Source organism: Lepus europaeus, chromosome 5 (assembly GCF_033115175.1).
Source record: "Lepus europaeus isolate LE1 chromosome 5, mLepTim1.pri, whole genome shotgun sequence".
Lineage (NCBI taxonomy): Eukaryota > Metazoa > Chordata > Mammalia > Lagomorpha > Leporidae > Lepus > Lepus europaeus.
Window position 1 is genome coordinate 59138246 of NC_084831.1, and position 19845 is coordinate 59158090.

At 41.9% G+C, this 19845-nt stretch overlaps 1 protein-coding gene across 1 annotated transcript in view; it reads right to left on the minus strand.

Moving 5' to 3' along the window:
- The window catches only part of C5H1orf141 (chromosome 5 C1orf141 homolog), a 63085-nt gene that overhangs the window by 18730 nt on the left and 24510 nt on the right, over positions 1-19845 (minus strand). The window contains exon 3 of the mRNA XM_062190092.1: positions 10749-10861. Within this exon, the coding sequence (XP_062046076.1) occupies positions 10749-10861 (113 nt within the window). The remainder of the gene's footprint in view (positions 1-10748; positions 10862-19845) is intronic.

The following is a 19845-nucleotide window of genomic DNA, read 5'->3' on the forward strand; positions in this document are numbered from 1 at the left end:
GGGTGCCGGTTCAAGACCCGGCTGCCCTTCTTCCAATCCAGCTCTTGCTGATGTGCCTGGGAAAGCAGCAAAGGATGGTCTGAGCTCTGAGGCCCTTGCTACCCACGTGGAAGACCCAGAGGAAGCCAGGAACCAGGAACTTCATCCGGGTCTCCCAGGTGAGTGGAGAGGCCTAAGGACTCAGGCCATCCTCTGCTGCTTTACCAGGTGCAGTAGCAGAGACATGGATCAGAAGTGGAGCAGCCAGGACATGAACCAGTACCCATTTGAGATGCCTAACCTGCGGGCTGGGGCTTTAACCCATTGTGCCACAATGCCAGGCTCGTCGGTTCTCTTTTTTAAAAAATTATTTTTTTTTGTTTGAAGTCCAGAGTAACACACAGACATGCGCACACACACACACAGTATGTTCCCATCCACAGACCTACTCCTCCAGATGCCCACAAAACAGCGGGAACTGGGTTAGTTTGAAGCCTGGACTCAATCTGGGTCACCCATGTCGGAGGCAGAAAATTGACCTATCACCTTCTACCTCTCAAGGTGCATATTTGCTGGAAGCTGGTATTGGGAATGCAGCTGGGACTCAAACCCAGGCATTCCTACATGGAATGAGGGCATTCCAAGTGGCATCCTAACTGCTTGTTCAAAAAGCTTCTCCAGTAGCATTTAAACCTGTTTATAGTAGTCATTATTGCAATTATATACTTTGGTTAACTGTAGCTGCTTAAAAATGGTATTAGCTACATATTATAAGATTAACAAATGATGTACATTTTTATATTATAAAGTAAGATGTTTAAATTATGCATTTATAGTTTTATTTTCATTCATTAAACTTTTATTTAATGAATATAAATTTCCAAAATACAGCTTATGGATTACAATGGCTTCTCCCCTCCCATAACTTCCCTCCCACCCACAACCCTCCCCTTTCCCACTCACTCTCCCCTTCCATTCACATCAAGATTCATTTTCAATTTTTATTTACAGATCAGTTTAGTATATATTAAGTAAAGATTTCAACAGTTTGCCCCCATATAGCAACACAAAGTCAAGAAATACTGTTGGAGTACTAGTTATAGCATTAAATAACAGTGTACAGCACATTAAAGACAGAGATCCTACATAATTTTTTTTTCAAATTAATTAATTTTCTATGCCATTTCCAATTTAACACCAGGTTTTTTTTTCATTTCCAATTATCTTTATATACAGGAGATCGATTCTGTATATAATTAGTAAAGATTTCATCAGTTTGCACCCACACAGAAACACAAAGTATAAAAATACTGTTTCAGTACTAGTTATAGCATCACTGCACATTAGACAACACATTAAGGACAGATCCCACATGGGATGTAAGTACACAGTGACTCCTGTTGCTGACTTAACAATTTGACACTCCTGTTTATGGCGTCAGTAATCTCCCTAGGCTCTAGTCATGAGTTGCCAAGGCTATGGAAGCCTTTAGAGTTCGCCGACTTTGATCTTATTCCGACAGGGTCATAGTCAAAGTGGAAGTTCTCTCCTCCCTTCAGAGAAAGGTACCTCCTTCTTTGATGGCCCCATTCTTTCCACTGGGATCTCACTCACAGAGATCTTTCATTTAGGTCTTCTTCTTTTTTTTTCTTTTCCAGAGTGTCTTGGCTTTCCATGCCTACACTACTCTCATGGGCTCTTCAGCCAGATCCAAATGCCTTAAGGGCTGATTCTGAGGCCAGAGTGTTGTTTAGGACATCTGCCATTCTATGAGTCTGCTGTGTCTCCCACTTCCCATGTTGGATCATTCTCTCCCTTTTTGATTCTATCAGTATTAGCAGACACTGGTCTTGTTTATGTGATCCCTTTGACTCTTAGACCTATCAGAGCCATCAATTGTGAGCTGAAACTGATCACTTGGACTAGTGAGATGGCATTGGTATATGCCACCTTGATGGGATTGTATTGGAATCCCCTAGCACATTTCTAACTCCACCATTTGGGGCAAGTCCGATTGAGCATGTCCCAAATTGTACATCTCCTCCCTCTCTTTTTCCACTCTTATATTTAACAGGGATCACTTTTCAGTCAAAATTTAAACACCTAAGAATAATTGTGTGTTAATTACAGAGTTCAACCACTAGTACTAGAACAACAACAAAAAATACTAAAAAGGATAAAGTATTACATTGTACATCAACAGTCAGGACAACAGCATTTATAGTTTTATCTGAAGAAAACACATTTTTATATTATCTATACAAAGTAGAGTCTCGTGTAATATCAGAGCTGAAATTATTTTAAAATTATATGCCTTTGAATCCAAAATCTATTTTAATTTGAGATTTATAGAGGTATGTATAAAATTATTAAGGCCAACCTGAATTTCTGTTAATTATAAGTATACAGAATGAAACCTACCTCAGGTGTATCCTTAAGGTAATGAAAAAGTTCAACAGATCTTGATTTTAAATTTTCTTCTATTTTTTCTAAAGAAAAATAATCCAAACATAAGTATTTCATAACCTTAAACTACCTTTAGCCAAACTCAATCAACCATTTTCTGGTAGTCATCAATCAACCATTACTAGTAGTAAACTATTCATAAATGCAGTTTAATATTCTTCTTTTCTTACATATATATATTTTTATTAGAAGTACTTTTATTGGAGCAATTTGTTGATAAATGTTCAAGAAGGAGTACAGAGTGATCAGTAATAATAAAATCTGATGGAGATCATTTCCCAAAATGCTGTCTAGGAGTAAAACTGATGTAGATTCTTTAACCCAAGGTAGGTTTTTCTGTACCTTTCCACTAGTAGTTTTTATATGTCATCTCTGGAGAAATTTCAGATGTTTAAAACCTAAACCTACATCAAAGCTGGGATTTATAAAAACAGCAAAGGGGTTCTGTGTATTTATTTCCATTCGCTAATCCTAGCCAGCAGCTGAAAAGAATTGGAGTTTAAATCCCATTACTCTCTCTCAACACCCGTTTCATAAACCACAATGTCAAGCTGATAGAATCACTGCTGGGATGAGCAAGGAAGCTATCACACTGACCAACCATTTCTAATGCTCAGGAAAAGGAGAAGGTTTTATCTTTCAGATTAAGAGAAGTTTGTTTCTCTAATAACTGTAAACCTTTACATGGGTTACTCTTATAGCTGCCCCCAAAGCCAAAGGCAGAACTGTGATTTCTTGGCTTTGGGCCCAGGCTGTCATTTTACTTTATTTTATTTATTTTTAAAACTTTTATTTAACAAATATAAATTTCCAAAGTATAGCTTATGGATTACAATGGCTTTCCCCCCCATAACTTCCCTCTCACCTGCACCCCTCCCCTCTCCCACTTCCTCTCCCATTCCATTCACATCAAAATTCATTTTCAATTATCTTTACATACAAAAGATTTATTTAGCATATATTAAGTAAAGATTTCAACAGTTTGCACCCACATAGAAACACAAAGTGTAAAATACTGTTTCAGTACTAGTTATAGCATCACTGCACATTAGACAACACATTAAGGACAGAGATCCTACATGAGGAATAAGTGCACAGTGACTCCTGTTGTTGACTTAACAAATTGACACTCTTGTTTATGGTGTCAGTAATCTCCCTAGGCTCTTGTCATGAGTTGCCAAGGCTATAGAAGCCTTTTGAGTTCACAGACTCCAATCTTATTTAGACAAGGTCATAGTCAAAGTGGAAGTTCTCTCCTCCCTTCAGAGAAAGGTACCTCCTTCTTTGATGGCCCATTCTTTCCACTGGGATCTCACTCACAGAGATCAGAGATCTTTCATTTAGATTTTGCTGTTGTTGTTGTTTGTTTGTTTATTTGTTTGTTTTTGCCAGAGTGTCTTGGCTTTCCATGCCTAAAATACTCTCTTGGGCTTTTCAGCTGGATCCAAATGCCTTAAGGGCTGATTCTGAGGCCAGAGTGCTGTTTAGGACATCTGCCATTCTATGAGTCTGCTGTGTCTCCCACTTCCCATGTTGGATCGTTCTCTCCCTTTTTTGTTCTATCAGTTAGTATTTTCAGACACTAGTCTTGTTTATGTGATCCCTTTGACTCTTAGTCCTATCATTATGATCAATTGTGAACTGAAACTGATCACTTGGATTAATGAGATGGCATTGGTACATGCCACCTTGATGGGATTGAATTGGAATCCCCTGGGACATTTCTAACTCTACCATTTGGGGCAAGTCTGATTGAGCATGTCCCTAATTTCTTACATATGTATTGCTTTTATTGCTTTTACATTTTAGAGCTCAATCTATTCTACAATGATTTCCTTAAAAGTGAATTTTTTTAACAGATACAAAATTGTATTGCATAGTTTTATTGTATATTATATAAAGTTTTATCTTCTTGGGAAAAAAATAGATGCAAATTTTTTATTTAACTGATAAGCAAAGGAGCCAATGTCGTAGTGCTGTAGGTTAAGCCACTATTTGTAATGCCAGTATCCCACTTGGAGCACTGGTTCAAGTTCTGGCTGTTCTGCTTCTGATCCAGCTCCCTGGTAATGTGACTAGGAAAGCAGAATAAGATGACCCAAGTTTTTGAGCCCCTTCCACCCACATAAGAGACCTGGATGGAGTTCCAGGCTTCAGCCTTTGGTGTTGCATAGCCCCAACCATTGTGGCCACTGGGGAGTGAATCAGGGGGTGGTGGAAGATCTCTTTCTGTCTCTCCCTTTTTCTCTGTCATGCTGCCTTTCAAATAAATAAAATAAATCTCTCTCTCTCTCTCTTTTTTTTTTTTTGGAAAAACTAATAAGCAACGAGAGAGAAAGCTTCCATCTGCTGGTTTACTTCACAATGCCAGGGCTAGACTTGGGCTAGGGAGGAGCCAGGAGTGCAATCCTGGTCTCTCATAAGTGTGGCAGGAACCCAACAATTTGAACCATCGCTATTACCTCTCAGAGTCTGCATTGGTGGGAAGCTGGGGACAGGAGCCAGAGCTGGGAATCAAACTCAGGTACTTCAACGTAGAATGGGACATTCCAACTTTTAGGCTAAATGCCCACTCAAAAAAGGGTAGGTTTTTAAATATTGTGGAATCATGCATGTTTTTCAAAGGAATCTTTTGATTAATTCATTTGAAAAAAAGAAGTAATTCCTTCTACCTGCACTTTCATATCCCCAATTATGAATTTTATAAACTTGGATTGGCACCTAAGGAATTTTCTTTTTTCTCTTGTTTTTAAGATTTATTTATTTACTTGAAAGTCAGAGTTACACACAGAGAGAGAAGGAGAGGCCAAAAGAGAGAGAGGTCTTCCATCTGCTGGTTCACTCCCCATGGGCCGCAATGGCTGGAGCTGTGCCAATCTGAAGCCAGGAGCTTCTTCCGGGTCTCACACACGGGTGCAGGGGCCCAAGGACTTGAGCCATCTTCTACTGCTTTCCCAGGCCACAGCAGAGAGCTCGCTCAGAAGTGGAGCAGCCAGGACACTAACCGGCGCCCATGTGGAATGTCCTGCACTGCAGGCGGTGGCTTTACCCGCCATGCCACAGCACCAGCCCCCAAGGAATTTTCTTAATGGATAGTGTAGGGCTTGAGCATATAGAGTATGGCTTTAGCAAATTTGCATCCAAATCACACTTTTTTTCTAAGTTAAGTGCCTTAGGAAATTTGTTTTATCTCTCTGAGCCTTACTTTCCTCTCTGTTAATTGGAAATAACAGTACTTACAAGCTTAAATAAGAGACGGAAAAGGGGCTGGTGCTGTGGCGCAGTAGGCTAATCCTACTGGCTGTTCCTCTTCCAGTCCAGCTCTCTGCTGTGGCCTGGGAAAGCAGTAGAGGATGGTCCAAGTGCTTGGGCCCCTGCACTCATGTGGGAACTCCTGGCTTTGGATTGGCTCAGCTCTGACCATTGCAGGCATTTTGGGGAGTTAACCAGCGGAAGGCAGACTTTTCTCTCTGTCTCTCCCTCTCACTGTCTGTAATTCTACCCCTCAAATAACAAATAAAATCTTAGAGAGAAATAACAAACAATATGGAATCTGGTACTCATTCAACCAACAGCTATGTGTTCATCACCTACTTTATGCCCGACACTGGTGCTGGACCCTGGACTGAGAGTCCTGCCCAACGACGTATATATTTTATTGGGTAATGTAGAAAATCAATAAGTAAACAGACGAAAGAGTGAATAATTGTACATTGAGATACATGCTGTGCCAGAAATGAACACATTTTGGTGAAGGAGAACAATAAAAAGAGGTGTCATTTAGACAAGGGAGTCAGAGATGAGCTTTCCTAACAGATGACATTTTATAAAAACATGCAAATGAGGAGAAAGCTATATGAATAAGGAGTGCGAATCTAGGCGAGCGGCAGCCTGGCAGCTGCACTGAAAGGTGGCTAGAAAAGATATAGTTTAAGTGAAGAGCGGGAAAGCACAAGTGAGACTGAATATACAAGCGAAGGTCATAATATATAGGATCTTTGTAAGAACAGGTTTCATGCTAAGTGCAGTGAGAAGTCACTGAAAGGGCTTTAATTAGGAGATGTGATGAAACAGCTTTAAAAAGATCATGGTGATTTTAGAAAAGAAAACCAACCAGAGAGTTCTGCTGCCATTATTAAGGACCAGAGAATTAGTACCAGGCTTCCTAGTGAAGGCAACTAAAAAAGCTGGACAAAATATTTTTAAAAAATCTAAAGAGGGGCTGGCACTGTGGCCTAGCATGTTAAGCCACCATCTGCAATGTCGGCATCCCATATGGGTGTTGGTTCATATTCTAGCTGCTCCATTTCCAGTCCAGCTTCCTGCTAATGTGCCTGGGAAAGCAGCAGAGGATGGCCCAAGTGCCTGGGCCTCTGCTCCCATGTGGGAGACCTGTAGGAAACTCCTGACTCCTGGCATCAGCCTGGCTCCACTCTGCTGTTGTGGCCACTTGGGGAATGAACCAGCAGATGGAAGATTTCCCTGTCTCTCTGTCTCTGTCTCTCTCTGTACCTCTACCTTTTAAATAAATAAATAAATCTAAAACAAAACAACTATACACACACACACACACACACACACACACACCTAGAGCATCCAAGAGCTGAAAGCTGATAACAGATTTTGGTAAAAAGGTAAGAACTCAGATACGTAAGTCCCACAAAGCCACGTTTACCCTGAGAGTATTTGTGATATGAAAGTAAGCTCAGGTTTTGGAAACATCATGGGCTGAAATACACAAAAACTAAAACAAGACCAAAGATTCAAAAGTGAGATATTGAAATGATTTTCCCTCCTGACCTCCTCCCCAAAGAAAGCCACAGGCACTCATTTTACCTGGAATTCCAAAAGGTTATAACCTTATGGGAAGAGAATACCAGAAGAAATACATGTGTGTGTGTGTGTGTGTGTGTAGGACTGAAGTTAGTGCTCCTGCCAACTGGGAGTTCCAGGAAAATAAATGCCATGAATGTGGGCTAGGAAATGTTTTGACGAGTATTGCTTCCAGATATCTGAAAGAAATCATAAAAATCTTCTCTGTAGTAAGGTCCCATCATCTTAGTCTTCAGATTGTTTCCAAATACTGTCCAGCACACATTCAAAGATAATAAGGTACATAAGGAAATATGACATTATAAAAGTGAACCACCAGAAAGCAGACAATACAGACCTACAAAGATTGCAAGTGTCAGGTGCAGAGTAAGACATAGATATACCTACCATGTTTACAAAGCAAGAAATAATCTGGAAATAGCTAAAGCAATAAAAGTCGTAAAGCACATTTAGGAAAGATATGTTCTTAACATATTTTTTTATGTTTTTTTCTCCAGAAGCAATTGATTTGATGCAACAGGAGAAAAAATGGAAATGTAGACCACAGATCAGAAGAAAGAATTAGGAATTTATCAGAGAAAGACACAAAGAGGAAAAATGTATAGAGGAAAGCAGGAGACAACAGAGAACTCAGTAAAGTTTTTTTTTTTTTCTTTTTGACAGGCAGAGTTAGACAGTGAGAGAGAGACAGAGAGAAAGGTCTTCCTTCCACTGGTTCGCCCCCTAGATGGCCGCTGCACCTATCCGAAGCCAGGAGCCAGGTGCTTCCTCCTGGTCTCCCATGCGGGTGCAGGGCCCAAACACTTGGGCCATCCGCCACTACTGTGGCAGCCATTTTGGGGGTGAACCAATGGAAGGAAGACCTTTCTCTCTGTCTCTCTCTCTCACTGTCTAACTCTTCCTGTCAAAAAAAAAAAAAAAAAAGATATGGATTTGACCAAAATGTCTGTCAACTGAAGACTGGGTAACGAAATTATGAGATATGTATACATGGAATACTACACAGCAATAAAAAAAGAAATCCTGTCATTTGCAACAAAATGGATGCAATTGTAAAACATCTTATTTAGTGAAATAAGCCAATTCCAAAAAGACAAGTACCATATGTTCTCTGTGATCTGTGATAACTAATAGAGCACCTAAAAGGTCATCTGTAGAACTGAAATTGACGCTTTGAGATGCAATGACTTTGAACAACTCTTGTCTCGACTATTGAGGAACAGTTTTTTTTCTTTACTACTATTTGTTGAGCTCTTTACTTGCTATAGAGTTAATCTTATGTGTATAAAATTAATTAAAAATAGATCTTAGTAAAAAATAAGATTGGGAATAGGAAAGGGAGGAGGAAGATGGGTAGGAGTGTGGGCGGGAGGGTGGGTATAGTGGGAAGAATCACTATGTTCCTAAAGTTGTACTTAAGAAATGCATGGGCCATTGCCGAGGCTCAATAGGCTAATCCTCCCCCTTGCGGCGCCGGCACACCAGGTTCTAGTCCGGTCGGGGCGCCAGATTCTGTCCCGGTTGCCCCTCTTCCAGGCCAGCTCTCTGCTGTGGCCAGGGAGTGCAGTCGAGGATGGCCCAAGTGCTTGGGCCCTGCACCCGCATGGGAGACCAGGAGAAGCACCTGGCTCCTGCCTTTGGATCAGCGTGGTGCGCTGGCCGCAGCACGCCAGCCGCAGCAGCCATTGGAGGGTGAACCAACGGCAAAGGAAGACCTTTCTGGCTGTCTCTCTCTCTCTCTCACTGTCCACTCTGCCTGTCAAAAAAAATAATAATAAAATAAATAAATAGTTTCTGGGAAAAAAAGAGATACCTGTGCCACCATTTTTATAGCATCACTGTTCACTATAGACAAAATATGGAATCAACTGAGGTGCCCGTCATCAAATCATCAGATAAACAAAATGTTATACAGACACACATACACACACAATATTATCCATCTTTTAAAAATGAAATTCTACCATTTGAGGCAAAATGAATGCACCTGAAGAACATCATACTGAGTGAATTAAGCAGGACACAGAAAGACAAATATCACACACACTCCCTCGTATGTGGGAACTAAAAATAAATAGATAAATAAATAAAACAAAAAGGAAAGAAATGTCTGTGTGTATCACTATTGCTGCAAATATAGTTTTGTCAAATTTTGTGTTTTTGTAAAATGAATGGTTCAGAATGTTATACTGCTATAGTTTTAATGATTTATGATGATTTTTAAATTTACTGTATATGGTTAAAGGAAAAAAAAAGCTGGAACTAGGAATCCATTCCAGATCTTCCACATAGATCATAGGAATCCAATTACTTGAGCCATTATTGCATCTACCAGGTCTGCAATAGCAGGAAGCTAGAATCAAGAGCCCCACCTGGATATCGAACACAGAGACTCCAATAAGGGATATGGGCATCCTAACTGGCCTCTTAACTACAAGAACAAATACTGGCCCCTTGACTTTATTTTTTAATAATAACAAGGTAACTCTTAGGGTTGAGAACCAAGGAAGCTAAGGGAATTTCTTTCTAAAAGGAAAAAATCTCCTGTAAACATAAATATATTTCTATTCTTTGAATTGTCTAAAATAGCCACTTTGATAAAGTGCCCATTTCTTCACGGTAAATTCTTCTTTCTTTTTTAAGGTTTATTTATTTGAAATTCAGTGCTACAGAGAGAGAAAGAGGGAGAGACAGAGAGAGGTCTTTGATCCACTGATTCACTCCCCAGATGGCCACATTGCAGGGTCTGTACCAGGCCAAAGCCAGGAGCCAGGAGCTTCTTCCAGGTCTCCCACATGGGTGCAGGGACCTAAGCACTTGGGCTATTCTCTTCTGCTCTTCCCAGGCCATTAGTAGGGAGTTGGATCAAAAGTGGATCAGCCTGGACTCAAACCTGCACCCCTAGGAGATGCTGGCATAGAAGACAGCAGCTTAACCCACTGTACCACAATGCCAACCCCAGTAAATTCTTCATTATAGTTCACACAAATGCTTTTGATGGAAAAAACTTTTCTTTTCTCTTTTTTTTTTTTTTTTTGGACAGGCAGAGTGGACAGTGAGAGAGAGAGAGAGACAGAGAAAAAGGTCTTCCTTTGCCGTTGGTTCACGCTCCAATGACCACTGCGGCCGGCGTGCTGCAGCCGGCACACCACACTGAACGGAAGGCAGGAGCCAGGTGCTTCTCCTGGTCTCCCATGTGGGTGCAGGGCCCAAGCACTTGGGCCATCCTCCACTGCCTTCCTGGGCCATAGCAGAGAGCTGGCCTGAAAGAGGGGCAACCGGGATAGAATCCGGCACCCCAACCAGGACTAGAACCCGGTGTGCCGGCGCCGCAGGCTGAGGATTAGCCTATTGAGCCACCACGCCGGCCAGAAAAAATTTTCAATAATTTTTAATGCACACATGAACAAATAATAATAAATAATAAAATGATTTATTAATAAAGAAGCGAATGTTACAGAAGGCATTACCTGTTGGCTTACTTTCTTCATTTTTTGTATTTGTTGGACCAAGGTGTGGTCTAAAGTCTGAATTTTCAAAATCATTCTTTCCAGGTTTACGCTCACATTTGAAAGAGACATGCCTGGGGGAAAAATAAGCCATAATAATAAGAGAATTTACAAAATGAATCTAAAAAATACATTTGGAGAAATAGATTTGAATATTTTATTGATATGATCTATTAATATTTTATAGTCCAAATGTAAAACATTAAGACTGGTTAGGTAGGAGCCAAAAATATTAGTGATAGTCATTTGACGTAGAGGGCAACAAGAAATCTCCAGACTGCTGGGACAGGACTGAGGGCACCCCAGGGAGCTATTACTCACAAGCTATTCACAAGTATTTCCCAGCAAAATACTCTGGAAAGTAGTTCAGTGAGATATAAGAGCTATTGCCCAATCGGAATGCAAGTGGCAAGACATAGAGTTATGGATGGATTAGACACCAGAATTATGGACCAGATATGATCATAGCCTTTATCTATTGCAAGCAGGAATTTTCCTCTTCTAACATCTTTAACTGGTGTAGTGGTTCATTTTAGGTAACCACCTGATTGGATTATTTACCTAAAAAACTGGTAACTATTTCTGGGTGTGTCTGTGAGGATGTTTCCAGAAGAGACTGGCCTGTGAGTCAATGGATTAATAGGGGAAGAGCTACCTTCAACAGAGTGGGCACCATCCCACTAGCTTGGGATGGCTTCCTCTCTCTCCAGGAGCTGGGATACACTCTTCTCCATCCTTGAACATCAGAACTCCTGGGATCTCTGATCTTTGTACTCTAGGACTTAGACCAACAGCTTCCCAATCACTCCCTGTTCCCTGCTATACCAAATCTCACTGGGTCTTAGAAATATATTCCAAATCTAACCACTTTCTTCCTCATTACTTCAACCTTAGTCCAAGATCACATCATCTTTCACCTGAACTGCAGCTGCCATCTCTCTCTTCTGTTTATTCTCCCTGCTATCATTTTGGACTTGGACTGAGTCACACAGCCACATCCTAGGTTCTGAGGCTTACAGCACCCTGTCAGGGAACTTCTAAGTCTCAAAAATCAGGTGACCTAACTCCTCTATTAAACTTCCATCTATATCTGTATCTATATCCATATCTGTATCTATGTCCATATTTATACCAATATCTACTTCATCCCTCTATCATCTATCTATCTATCTATCTATCTATCATCTATCTATTATACATCTATTTCTCTTATCTCTCTAGCCTATTGGTTCTATCACTCTGGAAGACCTAATACAACTGGCTAATGATGTTTTATAGTGATAGTATATCAGCATAGACATGTCTATTGACTGAAATGATCAGAATTGAGATGGAGAATCAAAGTTAAAAGTGCCCCCGTACCCGTGTGGGAGACCTGGAAGAAGATCCTGGCTCCTGGCTTCGGATCGGCACAGCTCTGGCCGTTGCAGCCATTTGGGGAGTGAACCAGCAGATGGAAGACCTCTCTCTCTCTCTCTCTCTCTCTCTCTGCCTCTCCTCTCTCTGTGTAACTCTGACTTTCAAGTAAATAAATAAATCTTTTTAAAAAATTTAAAAAAGAGGTATAATGGCCTGCGCCATGGCTTAACAGGCTAATCCTCCGCCTTGCGGCGCCAGCACACTAGGTTCTAGTCCCGGTTGGGGCGCTGGATTCTATCCCGGTTGCCCCTCTTCCAGGCCAGCTCTCTGCTGTGGCCCGGGAAGGCAGTGGAGGATGGTCCAAGTGCTTGGGCCCTGCACCCCATGGGAAACCAGGAGAAGCACCTGGCTCCTGGCTTTGGATCGGCATGATGCACCGGCCGCAGCGGCCATTGGAGGGTGAACCAACGGCAAAAAGGAAGACCTTTCTCTCTGTCTCTCTCTCTCACTATCCACTCTGCCTGTCAAAAAACAAAAACAAAACAAAACAAAAATAAATAAATAAATAAAAAAGAGGTATAGTACATTTCTGCACTGGATATTATCTAAATGTGAGGAGGTAAGCAATGGGGTTTTTCAGACAAAGGGATTGTCAATCATTTTTCCTTTAAGGGCCCTAAGAGAGAGATCTTCCTCCATCTCAAATGGCGGGGGATGCTTCCCGGGTCACAGAGTTTGTGAAAAGTCATGTTACTTGGGGGACTGACTTCAAAGCATCTTCATAGCATAGATCGTGTCTCAGCCGACTTAGGCCTCTGCAGTCACCACTCCACAGTGACGTTCACCCATCCAACCTCTAAATGCAGCAGCCACCCATAACCCAGTCCTGAGACTTCACTCACCTTGGCCGACATCATCAAGTCCTATACCTTTAAATATCACCTATAAGCAGACGTCCCCACATTTCTAGCCCAATGCCAGTCTTTCCTGAGCTTCAATTTTAAATGCAACTGCCTACATGACTCCTGCATTTAGAGGTAATTTCAAACTGAACATATTCAGAACCAAATTTTGATTCTATCCCCTTCCCACTCAGTTTCTTATCCTGGCTTCCACAGCTTCTTTCCATCAGAGGCTTGGGCCATAAGGTTTTCAAGCACCTTTTCTTTCTCTTTCTCTCATTTCCCACTTTCAATCCACCAGAAAAATCTCACAGAATCTCGGAAATGCGTTTCAGATCCAGTCACCTCTCTCCTCATTACTTTCGCCTGGTCCAAGGTCCCTTCATGGTTCATCTGAAGTGCTTCTGTTGTCTCTAGCTGTCTTCTATTTCTTCTCCCAGCTATCACTCCTGTCTCCAATATCATACTCACAATGCACTCTTTTTATTTATTTATTTTTTTTTTTTTTAATTTTTTGACAGGCAGAGTGGATAGTGAGAGAGAGACAGAGAGAAAGGTCTTCCTTTTTGCCGCTGGTTCACCCTCCAATGGCCGCCGCGGTAGGCGTGCTGCGGCCGGCGCACCGCGCTGTTCCGACGGCAGGAGCCAGGTGCTTCTCCTGGTCTCCCATGGGGTGCAGGGCCCAAGCACTTGGGCCATCCTCCACTGCACTCCTGGCCACAGCAGAGAGCTGGCCTGGAAGAGGGGCAACCGGGACAGGATCGGTGCCCCGACCGGGACTAGAACTTGGTGTGCCGGCGCCGCAGGCGGAGGATTAGCCTATTGAGCCGCGGCGCCGGCCACAATGCACTCTTAGCGATACTTGTAAATACATGATTATTGTTTCCCTTCAAATGTTTCCTGTCAGACTCCAGAATCCGAATTCTGCCAGGCAGAAACTGTTTCTACGTCGAAGAACTGCCACCGAATGTCCCTCCAGGCTTTTTTGTGCCGAGCTGCTATCACCTTCACTTCCATGGGGAGCAGCGTAGCCCAGCTGTTTGATGTAGGGAAAGGACCACCTAAGGATCTTGGCACTTTCCCTGTCATCTGCCTGTAATATTGTCCCCCAGGTGTTGATATGCTTACTCATACACTTTTTAAATGGGAAGGGAAGGGAAAAGAAGTGGAGGAGAAGGAAGGGGAGGGGAAGGGAGGGGAGGGAAGACATCCTCTGTCTGCAAGTTCCCTCCACAAAGTAAACATAACAGCCAGATCTGTGCTGGGCTGAAGCCAAGAGCCAGGAACTCCATATTGTTCTCCCACGTGGATGGCGATATCCCAATCACTTGAAACATACTCGATTGCCTTCCCAGGCACACTAGCAGGAAGCCAGGCTGTAAGCAGAAGATCCAGGACCCAAACTGGCCAACCGGATATAGCATGCCAACAACTCAAGAAGCATCTTAAACTGCCACGCCACAATGCCGGCTCCCTCAACTTTCTCTTTTTTAAAGATTCATTTGAAAGTCAAAATTACAGAGAAAAAGAGAGAAACAGAGAAAAGAGAGAGATCTTACATCCACTGGTTCATTCTCTAAGTGACTGCAACAGCCAGCACTGAGCCAGGTTGAAGCCAGGAGCTAGGAGCTTTACTGGGTCACCCACATGGGTGTCAGAGGCCCGAGCACTTGGGCCATCCTCTGCTGCCTTTCCCAGGCCATTAGCAAGGAGCTAGACCAGAAGTGTAGCAGCCAGGACACAAATTGGCACCCATATTAGATGCCAGCAGCACAAGTAGTGACTCCATGCACTAAGCCATGATGCCAGCTCCTCAACTTTTTAAAATCTGGGCAAACAACAACTCAAGCCCAGATTTGTAGTGTTAGACACTTTCTGTTGTGGAAATTCTAACACGGTCAGTTTCAAGCTACTAATGTGACATCACCGAATGTGGAATTGAGCAGATGTGCAGTAGCATACTAGAATTCTTATCCACAATATAGTATGTCATTGCAATTTCAGTTTACATAATTTAGTTGTAATAGTGGATATTCAATAATCATCTCACCAAAGTGTTGAGAATTCAACAACCAGATAATGAAGTGGCAGGAGCTGACTTTAGCAAACCACTGTTCCCATACATGAGATAAAGGAGATCAGGAGAGGAGAGAGGAGATGGTGTCCTCAAAGAAGGTCAAAGCTACCCAACAGTCATAGGTGGAGAGACATGAAAATCAAATGGTTGGCCTTGCCCCCTTTCCATTTCAGCTTCTCCAGTGTTGCGAGACTGTCTTGTATGGGGAAGGCAAAAAACCTCAATTATAATTTGGGATCAAAATACTGAGTTCCACAGACTCTTAATAACCTAAGTTATAAGGGTGAATGAAATTAGAGAAATAAACAACTGCTTTACATTTGTATGTCCTTGAATCAAGCATAGGCAATAAAGAGTTAAACTAGTATTGTAGATTTCTGAAACTCTGTATTTTTAAATTGTGTTTTAAATTGTGTCAGACTTTGGGATCAAAGCTGTGTTTATAACAAAGAATGGAGAACTGTTCCATCTTTTCTATTCTCAGAGACCATTTATATGGTTCTTTGAAACTTTACAGAAACTCACCCTTGACACAACTTGAAAGTGGTGCTTTTGTGAAAGAGATCTTTGACTATATTCTCAAAATTTTCCACAGTTACTGATCCATTTCTGTTTCTTTCTTGTTGCTAAGATTATTTTCTCCATTTATATTTTCCCAAAAGATCAGCCGTTATTACACCCACATTGCAAAGCAGTGTAAGTACCCAAAGGAATTTCAAAAAGTTTGTGGAAAATGGAATGAAAAGATAAAAATATAAACTTTAATTCTCAACATACTTTCCACAAATGCAAGACACCTCTGTAATCAATTATACAAGTCATTTAATCCATTCCTAAAGAGCTGGGGATTCTGGAAATTCAAGTATGTGAATGTCATCTTTTTTACATTACTAACTGAAGAAGAATGACTGCACTTTAAGGATATCTTTTTTAATTTTTATTTAATAAATATAAATTTCCAAAGTACAGCTTATGGATTACAGTGGCTTTTTCCCCCCATAGCTTCCCTCCCACCTGCAACCCTCCCATCTCCCGCTCCCTCTTCCATCCCACTCACATCAAGATTCATTTTCAATTATCTTTATATACAGAAGATCAATTTAGTATATATTAAGTAAAGCTTTCAACAGTTTGCACCCATACAGAAACACAAAGTGTAAAGTACTGTTTGAGTACTAGTTATAGCATTAATTCACATTGTACAACACATTAAGGACAGAGATCCTAAATGGGGAGTAAGTGCACAGACTCCTGTTGTTGATTTAACAATTGACACTCTTGTTTATTCCGTCAGTAATCTGTTCTACTTAATACTATAGGTTGAACTCTTTAATTAACACACAATTATTCTTAGGTGTTTAAATTTAACTGAAAAGTGATCCCTGTTAAATACAAGAGTGGTAATAAGAGAGGGAAGAGATGTACAGTTTGGCACATGCTCAATCGGACTTGCCCCAAACGGTAGAGTTAGAAACGTGCCAGAGGACTCCAATTCAATCCCATCTAGGTGGCATGTACCAATGCCATCTCATTAATCCAAGTGATCAGTTTCAGTTCACAATTGATCATAATGATAGGACTAAGAGTCAAAGGGATCACATAAACAAGACTAGTGTCTGCTAATCTTGATAGAACAAAAAAGGGAGAGAACGATCCAACATGGGAAGTGGGATACACAGTAGACTCATAGAACGGCAGATGTCTTAAACAGCACTCCGGCCTCAGAATCAGTCCTTAAGGCATTCAGATCTGGCTGAAGACCCATGAGAGTATTTTGGGCATGGAAAGCCAAGACACTCTGGAAAAAAAAAAAAACCTAAATGAAAGATCTCTGTGAGTGAGATCCCAGTGGAAAGAACAGGCCATCAAAGAAGGAGGTACCTTTCTCTGAAAGGAGGAGAGAACTTCCACTTTGACTATGACCTTGTCTAAAAAAGGTCGGAGTTGGCGAACTCAAAAGGCTTCTATAGCCTTGGCAACTCATGACAAGAGCCTAGGGTGATTACTGACACCATAAACAAGAGTGTCAAAAGGATATCTTGAAGTTAGAAACAAAAATCAAAAGGAGCCAAATCGGGGCTGTAAGGTTAATGTCTAATTTACAATCAAAACTTGCAAAGTTGCCATGGTTGGATAAGAGGAATTAGTAGGGGCTTTGTTGTAGTGGAAAAGGACTCCCTGGGAAAGCTCCCCTGATGTTTTCCTGCTAAAGCTTTGGCTAACTCTCAAAAACTCACAGTAAGCAGATGTTTTCATTCTTTGCTATCCTGAAAGCCAGTAAGCAAAATGCCTTGAGCATCCCACATAACTGTTGCCATGACCCAATTTGCTTTTTGGTGAGTCTGCTTTTGATTTTACTCAACTGCTTCCACCTCATGGTAGCCATTGCTTTTACTGTGCTTCGTCTTCAGAATCTTACTGTTAAAGCCATGTTTCAACTCCCATCACAATTCTTCAAAGAAATGCTTCAGGATCTTGGTCCCACTTGTTTAAAATTTCCATTGAAAACTCTACTGTTATCTATAACAGATCTAGGTGCAACAGTTTGGGTATCCCTTGGACAGAAAGGTTGTTCAACTGTAACTTTGCAGTAGGCACTGTGGAAGCCTAACCACTTGAGATGTCTTTGGGGTTGGATGTTTTTCTGTTGTTAATCATCATTCCTCATCAATTACAGCCTCGAAAAGGTGAAATGTGACATGGATGGGCAGCTGCTGAAGGTTTCATTGTCAACATCATCTCATCCCTTTTTAAAATGAATTATCAATTTTTTAGAAGATTTTATTTATTTAATTGAGAGGTAGAGTTAAAGACAGTGAGAGGGAGACAGAGAGAAAGGTCTTCCATTGCTGGTTCACTTCCCAAATGGTTGCAACGGCCAGAGCTGGGCTGATCTGAAGCTGGGAGCCAAGTGCTTCTTCCAAGTATCACATGTGGGCACAGAGGCCCAAGTGCTTGGGCCATCTTCTACTGCTTTCCCAGAGAGCTGGCTTGGAAGAGGAGCAGCCAGGACTAGAACTGGCACCCATATGGGAGGCTGGCATCACAGGCAAGTGGATTAACCTACTGTGCCACAGTGCACAAAAAAAATTGAATTACCAAAAAATTGAATTATCAAAAAATTGAATTATCAAAAAATTGAATTATCAATTTTTTTTAAGATTTGTTTACTTGAAAGGTCAGAAATACAGAGAGAGAGAGAGAGAAAGAGAGAGAAAGAGACAGAGAGAGATCTTCCATCCACTGATTTCACACACCAAATGGCCGCAACTGCCATAGCCAAGCCAGGCCAAAGTCAGGAGCCAGGAGCCAAAAGCTTTTTCCAGTCTCCCATGTTTGTGGCAGGGTTCCAGGAACTTCGGACATCTTCCACTGCTTTCCCAGGCACATTAACAGAAAGCGGGATCAGAAGTGGAGCAGCAGGGTCTCGAACTGGCATCCATATGGAATGCCGACTGTAAGCCGTGGCTTAACTCACTGTGCCACAGCACCATCCCCAGTTATCAATTGCCATAACATTTTCATTAAGTATCAGTGATTCCACCATTCTACCCTCCAAGCTCCCCCATAAATTTGATGCTCTTCTTCAATTTTACCAGATTCCTGTTGCTCTGATAGGCTCTCCTCAAACTGATGGGTTTTTTTCTTCTTTTTTAGTATCTCAAGCCAGATTAGGTATGTTATTAACAAATTGGTATGAATTTATTTCAGTGCAAAAAGTTTTTGAAATTCGCTCTTGGCTCTTGGTTCTTCTCTCTTGGCTCTGCTCTCCTCTCTCCTTTTCTCTGCTCTCGCTTCACTCCTTGCTAGCTCCTCTCCTCTCTGTTTCTCTCTTTCTCTCTTTTTCCTTCACCGCCCCTCCACTCCGGTCTGTAGGGTGTTCCCCAATAAACGCTTTCCCTTACTCCGGTGTCTGGTGTGTTTTGCGATGGCTAACATTAATATTTATATATTAATTGGTGCCGTGACTCGGATAGCCTCATATTGGTAATCCAGCGTCCCCCAGTGCTCTGGGGTCCTGGATTTCTGCCGGTCACAAAGCACACCTCCGGAACTCCTTCCACACCACGGAACGCTCTGCAATCTCCATCCACACATCGGCCTTCCAAATTCTGAGGTAAGACGCAGAACAGGAAATTTTCACAGCGACTCTTTGAGTTGTGGTCTGCTCTCATCTACATTCGCCTGAGGCTTTTCTACTCAAGTCTAAGGTTGTTGTGTTAGACACCACAACTCCTACTAAAGGCCTTTAGCCTCTACGGACACTGTGTCCAGGCAACACTGGGTGCGAGTGACGACTCCATCTCTGTTCGCCTCTTTACAGGCGAGGCCCTGGCTCCAGCGGGTACTTGGATGACGACCCCGCCTTCTGCTCCCATATTCTCTCATTAGTCAGACGGCCGGGATGCAAGGACGCTTGCAATCCACAGATCTGACTCTACAGGTCACAATGGGAACTTTTCTCTAACCGCATTCCGTCTGATGGTCCCTCAAATTGGCCCCAGCCAAGTGGCCCCTCCATGGTGGCCCATTTGGCCCTGAGGGATTGGAAGTTGGAGTGGTTTGACCCTGATAACATTTTTATCACTTCCATGAGTGTTCAGGAAAATGGAAGGAGATTCCATATGCTCAAGCCTTTTCCTATCTTCGAACTAAACCTTCCCTGTGTACTTCTTGCTCTCCCGCTCAAGTCCTTCTGGTCTCCAAGACTCCCACTAGG